Consider the following 16,507-nt stretch of genomic DNA (forward strand, 5'->3'; position numbering starts at 1 on the left):
ATATACACACACATCTTTTCCAGCCTGGCTTTATTCTGTTAAGCCATTGGCCAAAAGCAGCTTCTTTTTTCATTAGCCAATAAAAGCAACACATATACAAAAGGACTTCCCACAGCAGGAGTGGAGATGGCTTCTCAGAAGAGATGTGTTTGGAAAAGAAATGACTTAACTTTGCCCAAGGTAAGAGATGGCATTCCTGGAAAAGGAAAAGGGGGTTCACCAAGGTCTGTAGATGACAACAGTACATTTGTCTGAGGTTCCATTAGCATGGCAGACAAGGGGACTCTGTCATAGAGGGATGCTGCTCCTGGGAAGCAGGGTTGCAGGCTCGACTTTAAGTTTTCTGGTAGAGCACAGCTCAGTACTTCCCTTCACTGGAATCTTCAGTGCCTGTATCAGACTGACCTAGACTCTGTGGACATCCTGAAGACTCCTGCAGTTGTGTGACCCGCAGAGCTCAGCTCTTGGCAGGCAGAAGCAGCCCCGCTGGAGTCTATGAGGATTCAGGAGGAACTGCAGCAGCCTGGGAAGGAGCAGGAAAAGTCTTCTCCATGTCTAAGCGCTTTCTTCAAAGCTAGCCTTTCCTGGAAAGCGTTTCAAATACCGTGATATAAAATTATTCTGATCTTATGCCCTAGATCTTAGAGATGATGAGGGCAGAAAAACAAATACAGAAAAGGAAGCTAACTGCCTTGTGTTATCCCTTTGTATAGTTCTCAGGAGTTTACGATGCCCAATAATCGCTTAAAGTTTACATTCTTACTGTCTTTTTTAAATTGGTTTTTAATTTTTAATTTTATATGTATGTTTTATATTAAGGTGATTTTATATGAACGCTTTAATTTTATATGAATGTTTTGCCTACACGTATGTCTGTGCACCACATTTGTGTAGCACATGCAGAAGCCAGAGGAGAAGAGGGTGTTGGATTCTCTGGAACTGTAGTTACAGATAGTTGTGAGCCACCAAATGGGTGCTGGGAATTGAACCAGAGTCCTCTAGGTGAGCAGCCAATGATCTGAACTTCTGAGCCAGCTCTTCAGCCCCTTAATGTCTTTTCCTAAGTGTGAAAATCATCTAAGAAACAACTGAATGTTAGAGTTGGGTGAGTCCTTTGAATGGATTCTAGTCCATTGATCTGCTTACAGTTAAGAAAAGTGAAATCTAAATATGATGGGAGGGGCCACAAATAAATCTACCAGATAATTAGAGTTGCTTGTGGTAGATAATCTGCCAGCCAGTTTTGACTCAGAGCAACTAACCTTTCTGCTATATGTAGTGTAGGCTCTCAAAAATGCAGGTGTGTATTCTCACCATACCATTTGTATTTTACTGGTTATATATTTGTGCCTTGTCTTTTCAGATGAGTGTATTTTGAGGGTTCTTGCCAGTTTGTTATTCTTATGCAGAATTGCATGAATAATAGGAATAAAGTCTAAGGAATATGTAGCTAATCAGCTCCAATAGTGCATGGCTGCTCTGGAGTGTTCTTATACACGTGGGGACAGTTATACTATCATTTGGTGATGTGAGTTTTTTTTTTCTGTGCTGAATGTTACATGCACAGGAGGCAAGTGCGTTACCACTGAACTGCAGCCCCAGCCCTGAGAGAAATAGTGGGACCATCATGACACAGGCAGTCTGTCATTCACCAAAACATCACAAGGTATTTGTTATTCATTGTGACTTAATGTTACTGATTACCTTGTATGGCCCACGCCCACGTGGTTAATTTGGCCTATTCCCTATTGTTGACATTCTCATCATTGAGGGTTTTTTTTATGTTTGTTTGTTATCTGAAGATAAAAAACCTTTGCCTACAAACTGTGGGGCTTCTCCGGGGTCACATCCTCTGGGAGGATTACAGGTTGGATAAGCAGATAGGAACCCTGAGGGCTTTTGATAGGTACAACCAAGTTCACTAGGGACAGTCTGCCATGATCTGTTTTTGAAGACTAGTAACTTGAGACTGACTCTTTCAGTTGCTCCAATTAACTTGGAATTCAGATTTTTCTCTGGTTTTAGTATCCATGAGAAACTAAAAATTATGATAGGGACTTCTGTTGGAGGAGCCAAGCCGTGGAGATCTCCGTGTAAAACAAGTCTGTAGCAGCTGAGGAAAAACCCAGACGTTTTCCTGCAGGGGTCACTGTTGCCGTCAATTTATGCCTGGAAGGAAGCTTAAAATACAAGGGTATTTTAAAGCCTGATTAGTCCGCACTTCTTAAACTGTAAAGTAAACAAGACTTTGCAGCCAGATAGCAGTAGCTGCCAAGTTCTTATATAATGACCTCAGTGCCCCACGCCGGCTTCAACTCTTTACAGGGAAAGCATTAGCGTGGATTCCGTAGGTGTGCACACGTTGTACGCCAACTTGAATAGGAGGGGGGAAAAAAGGTTTAGACAAAATCAAGGAGTACAACTTGTTTTGTGTCTTTCCATTTGAGTTGTCGAGAGTGCGCGATCAGATTTTACACGCGGCATTCCCGGAGCTGTCCTAAGGCGGCAGCCTGACTGCAGGGTTGAACAGGGAACTGCCAGGTGTGTCAGGAAGGTGCCAACTCTTTTTTCTACAAAGCATGACTCTTTTCCATCACCAAATGCAAAGCAGTCAGACGTTTTTTCCACCCTCACCCCTCCAGTTCCCGGCCCCCCATCCGGTGCCAGGAGGTAGGACGGGCTGGGAGGCGTTAACTAGCTTGCCTGCTCTTTTACCCGACCCCAGAGGCTGCTGTGGTTCCTCGCAGAGCCACCCAGCCCATCTACACTAGACAGGCGAGCTGCGAGCTGACCCAGGACTTGCGTCAAGCCCAGGCTGGGCTGGGGCATCCGGGAAGCGGTGTGAGCCGGTCTAGGAACCCCAAGTGTGAGCAGTGGAGAGGCTGGTGAGCAAGGCTCAGTTTCTAATGGGAGGGGAGACCAGAGCCTAGCTGTTAGCACACAGTGTGTGTCCTGGCTGCAGCCGCCTGATTCGGGTCCACTAGTGCGCTGCCTCCGCCCCTGGCACTGAGGCTGGGAGTTGGCGAAACTCCCTCACCTGTCCGAACCCGGATCTGGCCGCGGGAAGGGCCTGGAAGCCAGCGCCTGCTGGTTACAGCAAGTTTGGCAAGTGGCCCTTCCTGCACTAGGGCGCCACCGCCAAGGAGGCAGGTGTGAGGCTGCTCTGCGCCCTAGCCTCTTCGTCTTCGTTTTCCTTTGTTCCCAGACACCATTAGCCTGGAAAAGGCTTAGGGGCAGCTCCCGCAGACGCCAGGGCTGTAGGTTCGAGACGCCCCGCCTCCTCCTGCCACTTAGAGCCATCAGTGACGGAAGAACCTTCCAGTCGGAGGCGAAAGTCTCCTGTAACTGCAGAGGTTTTCGGAACTTTGCAAGCAGAGGCAAGCTGGTCCATTGACTGAAAGCCACGCCACTCCTGCTGCTAGCCTGCTACACCCCCCAGACCCGAAGAGACTACTCTCCCAGCGGCACCGACGCCCCAACTTTTGATTCTCGCGGAGGCGCGCGTCTTTTGAAGACCGCGCCATTCACACAGCCCAGCTCGCTCTTTTCGCAGGAGTGAAGGGGCTGGGTGCCTGATCCAGGACCGCATAGGCGCTCTGGAGGAACTGCCTTCGAGAAGTTTAAGATCGGAGCTCCGTCGGGGCCTCTTACTCCAAACCATAGTCAGTTCAGGCGTTTCCTCTCTAAACCCTGCGCCTGGAGCGGATAATCCGCGAAGCCCGGCGGTAAGCGCGGGGGTCCCTGTCGCCCCGTCGGAGTGACAAACCATGGCCGGCTGCTGCTGTCTGTCTGCGGAGGAGAAAGAGTCGCAGCGCATCAGCGCGGAGATCGAACGGCAGCTTCGCCGCGACAAGAAGGACGCGCGCCGTGAGCTCAAGCTGCTGTTGCTGGGTGAGTGGCTGCGTTTATCCGGCGGGCAGCCCTGATGTTCGCGTCCTGGCTCCTTCCCGTCCCGCCGTGCAAGCCCGACGGCGCGCTGTCCTTTCCAACCGTCCCTCTGCGGCTTACAGATGCTGCCGCCTCCGGGCTTAGGCGCGGGTCTTTTTCACCTAGGGCTGGGTACTTTCGACCCCCGACTCCCAACACCCCAGAGCACGGCTAAGCCTCAGCCTTTGAACTCTTGTCGGTCTCCCCGACCCCCGCCTCACCCCCCGCACTGATCCTTCGTCCCTGGGCTCCCAGCACCGGTGGTCGGTTGCTGCAGAACCCCAACCTGGATGTTGACAGGTAGTGTGGAACTGCACTGCCTGCAGTTTAGGTTCTGCTTCCCTTGGGTTTGTTGCAGGTGCCACATGTTGCCTAGTTTTTACCGGCCAGGTAAGGTCATATGCGAAGGCTCTGTCCTCACAGTAAGAACTGACAAAGTTAACTCCAGAAACTGACAAACCTGAGGATAGGTGGTGAGCCATGGAAGTGAAGCCTCTACCGCTAGTCTCTCCCTGCAGCGACAATGCCGGGATCTTCCAGAGTCCACATGGAGAGAGCAGGCTTAACCCTCCCTTGGCCCACCTCGGTTAACTTGGTTGACCAGTGACTCGGCAGGCTTTCAGAAGGTCTCTGCAGAAGTGTTTTCAAAACAAAAAGAAGACTTTAAGGGGCGATTCATTCCCCCAAGGCAAGGGTCCCTGTCTCTGTCTCTGTCTCTGTCTCTATCTCTCTCTCTCTTCCCCCTTCGGTCCATCCACTGATGAATACTGGCTTTTTTTTTTTTTTCACCGTTCCTCCCTAAATAGCTGCAAGTATTTCAACTTGTTTCCTCCACCCTTCCTGGAGCGAGTCCTCTCTTTTCCTGTGTGTTTAGTTATCTTCAAGCAATCACATTTCAAGAACGGAGGAGAAAAAGATTGACCTGAAGAGGCCTTTTTAGCCTGTTCTGCCTTCAGACCCAGGCAAGGGAGCCCTCTATTGGGTAACCCCGTAGTCCTGGGTTTAAAGGGTCTCCCTAGTTTTCCTCAGACCTGCAAGTCCAAAGAGCTGACTACCGAGATTCCACACGCCCTGCCCGAGGGATTCCTAGCTCACTATCAGGGTCTTAGCCAGTGAGGAGGAGAGACTTGATCCAACATGAAAGCCCAAAGGGAGACTGTGGGGCTGTGAGGGAGTTTGGGTCGATGGAAGGGCTTCCTAAGGGGGGCGAATTATGACGTAAGGGTGGAAGAGAGGGGCTCTGTACGCTCTCCACCCCCACGGCCAGGGCTACCCATCCAGAATTGGGCTGGGCCTGGGAGCTCTAGCTGAACCCTGCAGGCTGCGACCAAGCTGGGCTTGTCAAGTGGAGTGCTCTGTCGCAGTTTGTAGCTTGATTAATACTAAGGTAATTAATTATGCCTCCCTTTGACTTTAGATGCATAGTTTTTCTTGTCAAGGGCAGACTAAATTCTAATTCATTTTGAAATATATAGATTCGTGTCAATGTGTGAAGTATTGTAAGGCCTATACCAAGAGTTGGACATATGCTGGCTCCTTGTAAGGCAGATTACGCAATAAGCTGAGCCATAATGCATTGGTAATAGGCCTGTTTGACACGCTTAGACACACAAAGTAGAAAAGGAACACTCAAGGGTATGCCGTTTGCCTTAAAATGTAATCCAGGCAACAAAACCCTCAGGCTGTTCTAGCCCTTGCTCCACTTCTCTTGACCCTTTGAAGTACTTTGTGCTCCCTTCTTCCAGATGGGACTGACCATTATTATGGTGACAATTTTCCCATTCAAGGTACAGTTTCAAATTCCATGGAGCTACCAGAACCTTAAGGATGGGCTTAAATGCCCAAGTTTTTTCTGTCTTTAGAGGATTAAAGCACAGTCCAATTCTCAAGCTAAATGAATTGGCTGTGACTCATCAGTTCCAGCAGCCAGGGAAGGGTATGTGCTATTCTATCTGAAATCACAGAGTGGAAATTTCACCAGAGTTTCTAGAGTGGCTGGATCAGATCCTTCACTGATCATGTGTCTCGGGTATAAAAGCCCCACTTCACACACGGGACTTTGGGATCCTGTGTGGAGTTATGTTCCCAGAAGCCATGGGCTCTCACAATGATGAGAGTGTCTGCAGACAGGGCAAGGGTGTTTCTGAAGTGGACGCAGAGTAGCAGAGTCCTGACGGTGCTTAGCAAAAGCCTAGGTCACTGTCCAGTCCAAGATGTTGTCTGGTTACAGTTGGTTGCAAGATGTTGGCGGAATGTTTTCTCAGCAGGAGGAGATGAAGAAAATAAAGGATACAGTTAAATTTAGTAGGAAGAAAGGTCTTCCAGTTGGATAAATACTGGACCAAAACAAACAGGAATAATAACACTGGTGGAAAAGTGACAGCAATACGTGTCCTGTACACCCGTGGGAGGTGGAGCTTGGACTTGTGCCTCTGAGTCATGTGCCTGGGAGCTTAGTATTCCCCTGTGGCTGGAATGGGAAAGGAATGGACATTCCTCCATACTAACGTCCTTGTCAGACCACAGACAAAACCTCCCAGTTCCTTGATGCAGAGGCTGGGGCTGAACCAAAGGTGTGTGGCGTTCTTAAAGACAGATGCAGAGCCAAAGGCCATTTTGCCTTACAAGAAACTGAGACTTCTGAGAGATCTGTGGCTGCAGACAGGATGCCCCGTAAGCCTAGGTCAGCAGAGCTCAGGGTACTCAACCCAGAGTTAGCAGCAGCAGCAGCAGCAGCTCCTTGAGAAAGAAAGGACCCCCGGCACAGCTAGCTCCCTCTGACCCACCAGCTGCTGCGGAAAGCGGCCCCTAGCTCTGACCAGGGCAGTATGTGCTGAGAGCACCGGGGATGCCCTGTGGGTAGAGGTGCCAGCAGCCTTGAATTCCTGTCCTAACGTTGGGTGGCAGCTTGGCTATTCTTGAGGCTTTAAACCTGGGGGTAGAGGAGAGCCACTGGTGGGAACAAAGTGCTCTATGGACAGTGGCCCTTGTGGCCCGACACCCTTCGGTGACTTCACTTCCCATCAGAACCACGATAGGCTTTCTACTTAGCTGCGCGATGAGCTCATGCCCCTCAGCTTGGCCTCTGAACTGGGCAGAGTTGGGGTGGGTTGCTGATGTAGGGATCCTCAGAGTGAAACTTGGGCATAGTCAAGGGGCTTCACTCTTGAGACGTTGGCACCTTTCCTACCTCTGGTAGGGATCCTGGTCCCGGCAGGACACCCAGGCCTGGTCAAGCTTCTTCATAGGCCATCATATCATTGGTGCTTCAGCAGCCCTGTGAGGACTGTCCTGAGCTGGGAGCCCACTCTGATGTCCTGGGTCACCAAGGATACCGAGGAGCTTGTATCCTATTTGTCCCATTTCCTTTACCACCTTGCTTCTCCCACATCTGCCTTCAGCTAGGGTGCACTGTCTTGTGGTCTGTCTTGCTCTGAGCTAAGGCTGTTACCCCCATACGCTCATTCCTATGGTCCTGTGAAATGGTCCTATCTGGAGACAGATCAGGTCTGGCTCAGTAGCTTCCTGGTGGAATGGCTGTGAAAAATGTGAAGAACAAGGCCTCATTGCTCCCTCCCACCGACCCAGAGTCCACCTTACATCCTGGAGGGGGCATCTGTGGCTCTTCAGCATCCAGGGTGGTCCCCAACCTCCTACAGGGGGAGCCACATGTTCAGGCTCCATCCTCATTGGCCACTCTTGGAGAGGGGGCTGGTGGCAGTGGCAGAAGCATGGCCTGGGCAGAGAAGATGAAGTCAACAGACTGGGGATCTTGACACACTGGGTAAATGGATGTGGGTAACTGTGAACATGGAGGCCTGGCCACAGATCCCAAGTCCCTTTTATCAGAGGCCGTCTTGGCTGTCAAGTATGACACCAAGGCTGCTTTACCGAGTAGAAATGTTCTCTCCTTAAAGAAGAAGTTTCCTGTGTAGTGAGGGTGGATACAAAAGCTTGTCAGTGCAACACAGCCTAGCATGCCCTGGGGTAGCTTACAGGGCTTCTCATTGACGTGTTCTTCTGAGTGCCAAAATTTCTGGGGTTTATCTTTGGGTGACAACAGTCTGCCAATGGTCTGTGGCCACCTTCTCATGATGCTTCTCCTGGGGAACCGAGGGATTCTCTTCAGGTTCCCCCTTTGGCGGCCAGCCTCGGGCTTGCTTAGAGCTGGGACTGAAGCCTAGGGCCACAGGGCAGCTGCAACATTCCAGGTCCAGTGAAGGGCACGTAGGGAGACTGAGTAAGCATTTCTGGGACTTCCGTGCAATAACTGCAGGAACGTGCCCTGAGACGGAATATCTATGCAAGGGTAGAGCAGCACTCAACAACCGCTGCTCCCTGCAGTCTCCAAGACCCATCTCTGGCTGGGCATCTGGGGGGGAGGCACGACTGATCCAGGGGATGTCAGGGTTCCCCTCTTTAAAAATGGACTCAAAGCCATCTGGTGATGGTACACACCTTTAATTCTAGTACTTTGGAGGTAGAGATGGGCAGATCTTTGAGTTCAAGGTCAGCCTTGTCTATGGAGAGACTTCCAGGGCAGCCAGGTGTACAAAGAAACCCTGTCTCTGGAGGAAAAAAGACTCAAACTAGCTGAAGGATGATTTTATTAGTTTAAAAAGGGAGAAGAGGAGACGGGAAGGAGAGGATAGAGAGGAGTGGGAGGGGAAGGGTAGCAAAAAGAAAACCAGGCCTGACAAAGTGTAAAACCTTAGCAGCTGCCTGGAGGGGGAAAGGGGAGGAAAGGAGGAGAAATAGACAGTTCTGTTTTAGCTGGAGGTCAGACACGCTGACAGACAAGCGGCTGTGGTGGGAAGGGGAGGCTCTAGAGCAGTGTCACAGGCTCCTGATGCTGCGACCCTTTAATAAGATCCTCGTATTGTGGAGACCCCCAGCCATAAATTTATCTTTGTTTCTACTTCATAACTATAATTTTGCTACTGTTATGAATGGTTATATAAATATCTGTGTTTTCCAATGGTCGTGGGCAACCCCTGTGAAGGGTAGTTTGACCTCCAAAGGGATTGCGACCCACAGATGGAGAACTGCTGCTCTGGGGATACTAACGAGGCCTACAGTATTGAGAAAAAAGCTCCAATGGTTGAGGACAGCATGCTTCAAAAAGAGAAAGAAAAGTTATGCTTTTCTGATAATCAAAAAAAAAAAAAGTGAATTTACAAGCTGCATAGGAATTCTGGGAAGAAAAAGTATAGTATCTCATCAAAGGACTAATTGTATCACCTATCTCTGTTGTATAGCCTAAGGTGGACCTGCCTTCTTGGGGTGGTCCCCTAGTCGTGTGAGCTACCCAGCCCAGTCGAAATGGCAGGTCTCCCTCCAGGCTGGAAACTCTATTCTCTTGATCAGTTTTTTTCTTCTTTAACACCACATGGAGGCGAGCAGTCTAGAGGCCTGACATGATCACTTCATTCACCTACACAAAACATGTGCAAGGCCTTCCTGTGAGCACACACATGGAGGGCGGATCCCAAGACAATGGCTCTCTGCACAAATGATTGTCTTATAGGGTTACCATTGTTTTAGTGAAACCCCATAACCAAGGCAACTTGGGAAGGAAGGGATTTACTTGGCTTACATTTCCACATCACTATTCATCACTGAAGGAAGTCTGGACAGAAACTCAAAAAGGGCAGGGACCTGGAGGCAGGAGCTTGTTGTATGGAGGAGGGGGCTGCGTCCTGCCTCCCGGCTAGCTTAACCCCTGAAATAACCACACGGAGATCTCTAATAATTAAATTGCTGCCTGGCCCATTAGCTCTAGCCCCTTATTGGCTAACTCTCACATCTTGATTAACCCATTTCTAATGATCTGTATGTCACCACGAGGCCATGGCTTACGGGGAAAGATTCAGCAGTGTCTGACCTGGCAGCTTCATGGCGGGTAGCTCTCTGCATGCCTGCTTCCTCCCAGCATTCAGTTCTCTTTTCCCACCTATCTAAGTTTTGCCCTGTCAAAAGGCCTAGGCAGTTTCTTTATTTGACCCATGAAAGCAACACACAGAAAGAAGACCCTCCTACACCAGGAGCTGATGCAGAGGCCATGGAGGAGTGCTGCTTACTCACTTGCTCATCATGGCTTGCTCGGCCTGCTTTTTTATAAAACCCAGGATCATCAGTCAGGGATGGCACCACCTGCAAAAGGTTGGGCCCTTCCCTATCAATCACTAATTAAGAAAATACCCTACATGCTTATGGACAGCCTGATCTTATGGAGGCATTTTCTTTTTCAATTGAAGCTCCTTCCACTCAGTCAACTCTAGCTTGCGTTAAGTTGACATAAAGCTAGCCATATAAAAATAGCTAAAGCGATGATGGAGGAACTTTTCTGTTTTCTGTTTTCTAATCTTTGTAGGATGAACATGAATTACATGGCAATGAATTTCTGTGAAAAAATAAAACAATCCAACACCACCATGGGTAGTGTTGTCAATGCAGAAAACTTCATTTCTGGACAATAACAAATAAAGGAATTGCTTTCCTTTGACTTTAGTGCTCTGTGAGGCATGGCAAAGCATTGAGTGTTTCCAGTCACCCTGACATAGACTTGAACATAGACTTCATCCTGGAACTTTCTGGAAAGAAGCGGAAGTGGTACTTAATTATAACCTTCTGGCAGAGCGACCATGATAAAATAGCACAGGTTTGGGCAATGGGAATTGATTTTCTCCCAGTCTGGAAGCTGGAGTCTATGGGTCAAGGTGCAGGCGGTTTTGTTTAATCTTGAGGCTTTCTTCTTTGGCTTGTAGACAGGAGCCCTGTCATGTCCTCCTGCGGCCTTTCAGCCGTGCATGTCCATTCCTGGTGTTTTTCTCGTCCTCCCGCAGGGAGTCTAGTCCTCTTAGATTGGACCTTAAAGGCCTTGTTTTATATATTAATCATCTCTCGCTAAAGTATTGATGGTTGAGACATCAACAAATAAATGTTGGCAGGAGGGTATAATTCAGTCAATAATGTCAACAGTGGGGGGAAGACACACCTCACAGCTGCCGTTGCCTGTGAATTCCCCACGTAGCCCTCTTCGCTCAGGTAGAGCTGTCCGTGGCTACAGCACAGAACAGCAATTCAGGACAAGTCAGAGTGACGCTAAGTTAATGGGGGTTATTACACAGAGACACGGGGTGATACATGCTTCCGACTGAAGTTCGGAAGGAAGGGGATATCACGGTCACTTCTTATGGCTGTGATAAAACACTCTGACAACAGCAACTTCAGGAAGGAAGGGTTTCATTGGCTCATAGTTCCATCGTGGTGGGCAGGTTCCGGGGGCAGGAGCATGAGGCAGCGGGTCCCATTGCATCCAGAGTCAGGCAGTAGAGGGATGGCCACCTGTGCTCAGTCAGCTCCATTCTCCCGATGCAGTCCAAGACCCAGGCACAGAGACTGGTACCACCCTCCTCAAGGTGGTCCCCCACATCAGTCGACCTATTTAACTCCTCACACGCATCTTAGGAGACTAACCTAAACTAAATAATTTCTCAGAGATGTCCCGGATCCTTTCAAATTGACAATAACAGTAACCATCACAACTGGTCTATTTGAAAAGAAAAAGGAGACTGTACAACTCAAACATGGACAATTTACAGCAAGGTTTAAGCAGTGTTTAAAAAATAGAGCAGAAAAATGTGAGTTGGTTTATTTCTCTCATCTTAAAGGATTTCCTAGCTGGGGGATGGTGGCTCACACCTATAATCCCATGTGGAAGGCAGAGGCAGAAGAATCAATATTTGAAATTCTGTAGAGAGTTGGATGCTAGAATGGGCTACAGAGACCCTGTCTTAAAATTAAGCTACATGTACAAATTAAGGAAACATTCATTTTGTTAGTGAGGGTGATTTTATAAGGCTCATTGTTTGGGTTTAGGAAAGAGAGAGAAGTCCCGATACAGCTAAAATGCAAGGCCTGGACTTGAACATTCTGGCCCCAGCCCTAAGTAAGCAGGGCCTGTTGTTTTAACATCCTTGTCAGAGACATCATTAGGAAGGCCAGCACTATCTCTGTAGGAAATTCTGATGTTATCAGTTGTGTTGATGGCCTTGAATCTCGGCCAATAGAAATACAGACTAGATCACAGGGTGAGAGGCTTCTTTCTTGACTGTGTCCCTAAAGTCTCCAGGTCTTTTTGTCCTGCCCCAGTAACACTGAAGGAGTTGAAAATGTAGTCTGCACTGCTGGTTTCAAACTCAGGCTCTGCCGTTTCTTGTCTGCGAATGTGATCCATTAATCTCTGCCAGGAACACTGTGTGCAGTGAGCGCTTGCTGATCCATCTTTAATCCCTGCCAGGCACACTGTGTGCAGTGAGCACTTTTCCCATCTTTAATCCCTGCCAGACACACTGTGTGCAGTGAGCGCTTGCTGATCCATCTTTAATCCCTGCCTGGCACACTGTGCAGTGAGCGCTTGCTGATCCATCTTTAATCCCTGCCTGGCACACTGTGCAGTGAGCGCTTGCTGACCCATCTTTTGGTAATTTTTCAGGCATCAGATAGGTGTCATAGGTGTCATCTTCCATTTTAGCTGACCAGTTACTGGCTGCATAGTGGTTTGCTAAAAATTTCCAAGTAGTATTTTAACGGGGATATTTTGCTTTTCTCTTCTTTCAGGGTTTCCTAGACTGTAAATTGATTGTGGTTATTTTTCCTAATTATACTCTGCAATAGAATGCCTAGGTCCAAACAGGCTTTATCAACTCAGACAAAACAAAATCTCCCCTTAAAACTAACTGTGACATTTCTGGGTAGGAGACCACAGAGGCAATGCTGCATGGTGTTTTCTGTAAACGGAAGCTGCGCTTTCATTTCCCGGCCACCCAGACCCAAATAATCACATAAAACTATATTAATTACAACACTGTTTGGGCAATGGCCCAGGTATAGTCCTAACTAGCTCTTGCATCTTAAATTAACCCATTTCTATTATTTTATATTTTATCATGAGACTCATGGTTTGTTATCTCACATTTTGCTTCTTAGGTAGCTATATGGCATCTGCCTGACTTTGCCTTCTTTTTCCCTGCATTCAGTTAGTTTTTCTGCCTAGCTCTATTCTGCCCTGCCATAGGCCAAAGCAGTTTCTTTATTAACCAATGGTAATAAGACACATTCATAGCATACAGAGGGGCATTTCACATCGGTTTTCTCTGTAGAAGGTGACAGTTTCCTGAAAAAGAAAAGAAACATAACAGCAATCACTCCCTAATTTCCTAATCTTAGTTTAGTCTGACAGCGTTCTCCAGAGTCGCAAGCCTGGTGCTCAGTATAAGGAAACTTTCCTCGAGGAATGGAATGAAAAGATTGCCACAAAGGCGTAATGGCAACCTGAGATGGCAGCCCAGGCAGAGTGGGAAAGAACAGGGTCGCTTCAGGGGGCTTCATGATGCGTGGACCCCAGGGTGGAAGTGACAGACTCTTCACAAACTAGGGTTGAGGTGGTCCTCATGCCAGGAAGAGAGCAGAACAAACTGTTCGTCTATCAAGGGAGATTGCTGAGGACAGTGGATGATATTCTCAGGATCGGGTATAGTACGCAGGACCCTTTGGGCAGCAGCTTTTATGCTTTAAGTCTTTGTCAGAATATTTTGCTCACTGTAAAATAGATGTTAATATGAAGATGATTGTTTTTGACCAAAATATGCTTTGGAAGATCGTGTGTCTCTCTCTATACCTGCAATACATGAGCCCCACCCACCAGAGAGATGACCTGTTTCCATCCATAATGCGGTCATCCCTGGAGATGTCTTAAGGGATAATGGTGGATACCCATCTTCCTTCTGTCCGTCTGTCCTGGACAATCTTTTGACTTTCCCCATCATATTTTTCAAACTCTTTTGCGGTATTTTACATGCAGTGAAAGCTGACAATTCTAAGTGTATGGATGCGAACATGAGCATTGTATAAACACAGGCATAAGTATGACTTAGGCCATTCTCCCCTTCCCGAAAAGTTTCTGGCATCCCCTTGTAGGTATTCTCCTCCCTAAAATTATTTATTGTAGCTCTTTATGTGGAAACATCTTTGAATGTATAAAAAATGCAGGAAAAAGAATCTAAGGGGCCTAAGGAGATACCTCGGTGGGTAAGAACACTTTATTGTGTAAACAAGAAGATCCGAGTTCAAATCCTGAGTACCCACATAAAATTTAAATATGACCACATGCACCCAGAACCTCAGTGTTTGAGTCAAGGACAGATGGATCCTGAGAGCTCATTGAGTGGACCAGGTTCACTGGGAGGCCCTGTCTCGCAAATAAAGTGGAGAATTCTAGAGGGAGATATTTTACTTTTCTCTGTAGTCTGCAATTTAACCAATGAAATCACACAAAACAGACCCACCTATATCATACACACACACACACACACACACACACACACACACACACATACAATGAGTTTATAAACTATTGAGGTATATTATTTCCCTAATTCACTCGCTATATGACCTGCAACCTCTTTTTGTTCTTTCATGTGTATTTTTGAGAGTGTTATACATATATGTGCTATAGCCTTTAGTTCTAACTACATCCATGTAGTTTTCCTAAAACAGGAGAAAATCCTATGTAAGAATAGTTCATATGAAACTTTGGTGAGTTTAACCATGGTAGGATATTTGTGTCCAGTGTGTTTCTTGTATCCTAGAGCTGTTGGTCAGCCCAGGAATGTCCCAAGTGGCATTGCCTCATCCCGAGCCCAGGGATCAATACCAGCTAAATATCACATTTGATTCTCATGTCTTTTTGTTTCTTTGACTAGAACATTTTACAGGCCCTCAAGATATTGAATTTTTGAAGAACACATCCCTCTTGCCCATCTTCAAACCAAGCATCCCTTGTTTAGGCTTTGTCTGATTATTTTATGACTGTAGTCCAGCTAGACATTCTCGGCTGGATCACCAAGAGGTACATCTTTCAGAGGGACTTACATGGGAGGTACACGGAGGCCATTTGCTTCTCATTGATGACTTTAACTTTGATTACCTGGTCAAGATGCTGCTTGTCTTACCCCTTGAATTACACTGTCAGTTCTCAAAATGTTCTTTTTAATAACATTTTTTTTCAGGCCTTGCACATTAGGCAAGTTCTCTATTCCTGACCTACAAGCCCAGACACCAGAATATTCTTGATTTACTAATTGTTTTTTCTTCCTAACTGGTCAGTTGTATGGTACGATGCCTTCAAACTTATCTTCCATCTCTAGGAGTCTCTTCGGTGCTCACGGGTAGGCACTTGGCAGCTACCGAAGAGCCTTTCTGTCGCCTCTCTTTACTTACTTCTGTCTTTCTTCATTTATTTATTATAGTGTTGGATCATTTGGTTCTCAATGTGTACAAGACTTGTGCAATGAGGAAGGTTCCTTCCAAGCTGGCCTCCCATGGCATTGTGACATGCCACCATTATTTTCTTGATTATGTTCTGCCTGGCACAACATGATGCCCCAGGATCAACTTGTATCCATTCTGTTTGCCTTGAGACACTTCCAAAAGGACCATGATCCTGGCAGCAGAGAACTGTTAGATGTTTAGGGATTTGAGACAAAAACAATTGTGTCTATTAGTCTGTCAATTCCAGCACCTAAGTCCTGAAGAGTAAAGTTTTTAAGCCAGACCTCTGGGAGATGAAGTTTTGAGGCTTTCATGAGTCTTAAACTGTGAGCAGATACAAAATAGGAAGAACCACCATGGAGTTTGGCAAAAAGCAATAAAAAAATGTCTCTCATTTTCAACCCCCTACCTTAAAATATACTTTCCTGGCTGGGGAGAAGGCTCAGTGTGAGGAGCACTTGGTGTGCAAGCATCGGGACCTGAGTTGACTCCCCAGACATGGCAGTGCCTGTGGCTGTCATCCCAGCACTCCTACAGGGTGGCAGAGACAGGAGCACCTGTAAAAGCTTGGAGGCCAGAAAGCCTGGCATGTGCAGCCGTGAACGAGCAACTCTGCCTTAAGCAAGGGGCAAGGTGGGGGCCAGTAGCTAGTTACCTTCTGATATCCTTGTGTTTACTGTGGTGTTCAACATGCCTGCACCCACAACACACACACACACATCATACAAACACACACACACACCATGTTATCTTCTGATATCCTTGTGAGTACCGTGGTGTTCAACATGCCTGCACCCACAACACATACACACACACACCATGCAAACACACACACATACATCATACAAGCACATACACACACAGGGGGAGAGAGAGAGACAGACAGACAGACAGACTGACAGACAGACACACCTCAGTTTTAAAAGATGCTTTCTGATCTATATAATAGTTTGTTTTATCTCTGCCCAACACTTCCTGAATCACAAAGGGAGAACTATCATAAGAATTCCCTCCCCTCTGTGGCATGCAGGGGGATGAGTAAACAGGGAAAAGGGATTCCAGGAACCTCTATAGCAAAGATATTGCACTCCGAAGATGAGACTGGAATTCAACCTCTCAAAAGTAGATTTGAAAAATGAAGACTGGCAGAGGGCCCTGGCCAGGATGGTTGGCGTGGATGACCTTTATGAGCCACCACTATCCTTCGTGAGTGGCAGAGTCCTCTGGGTGGACTTCCTTGCTCTGT

The 16,507-nt window shown here is 47.4% G+C and overlaps 1 protein-coding gene across 1 annotated transcript in view; it reads left to right on the forward strand.

Moving 5' to 3' along the window:
- The first annotated feature begins 2,431 nt into the window (after positions 1-2,431).
- Gna14 (G protein subunit alpha 14) overlaps positions 2,432-16,507 on the forward strand; it is a 136,680-nt gene continuing 122,604 nt past the window's right edge. Inside the window, exon 1 of the mRNA XM_050157192.1 lies at positions 2,432-3,891. Coding sequence (XP_050013149.1) covers positions 3,768-3,891 — 124 coding nt within the window. The 5' untranslated portion in view covers positions 2,432-3,767. The remainder of the gene's footprint in view (positions 3,892-16,507) is intronic.

The sequence above is a fragment of the Alexandromys fortis genome, unplaced genomic scaffold, assembly GCF_014885135.2.
Source record: "Alexandromys fortis isolate MF-2015 unplaced genomic scaffold, M_Fortis_MF-2015_v1.1 scaffold_10, whole genome shotgun sequence".
NCBI lineage: Eukaryota > Metazoa > Chordata > Mammalia > Rodentia > Cricetidae > Alexandromys > Alexandromys fortis.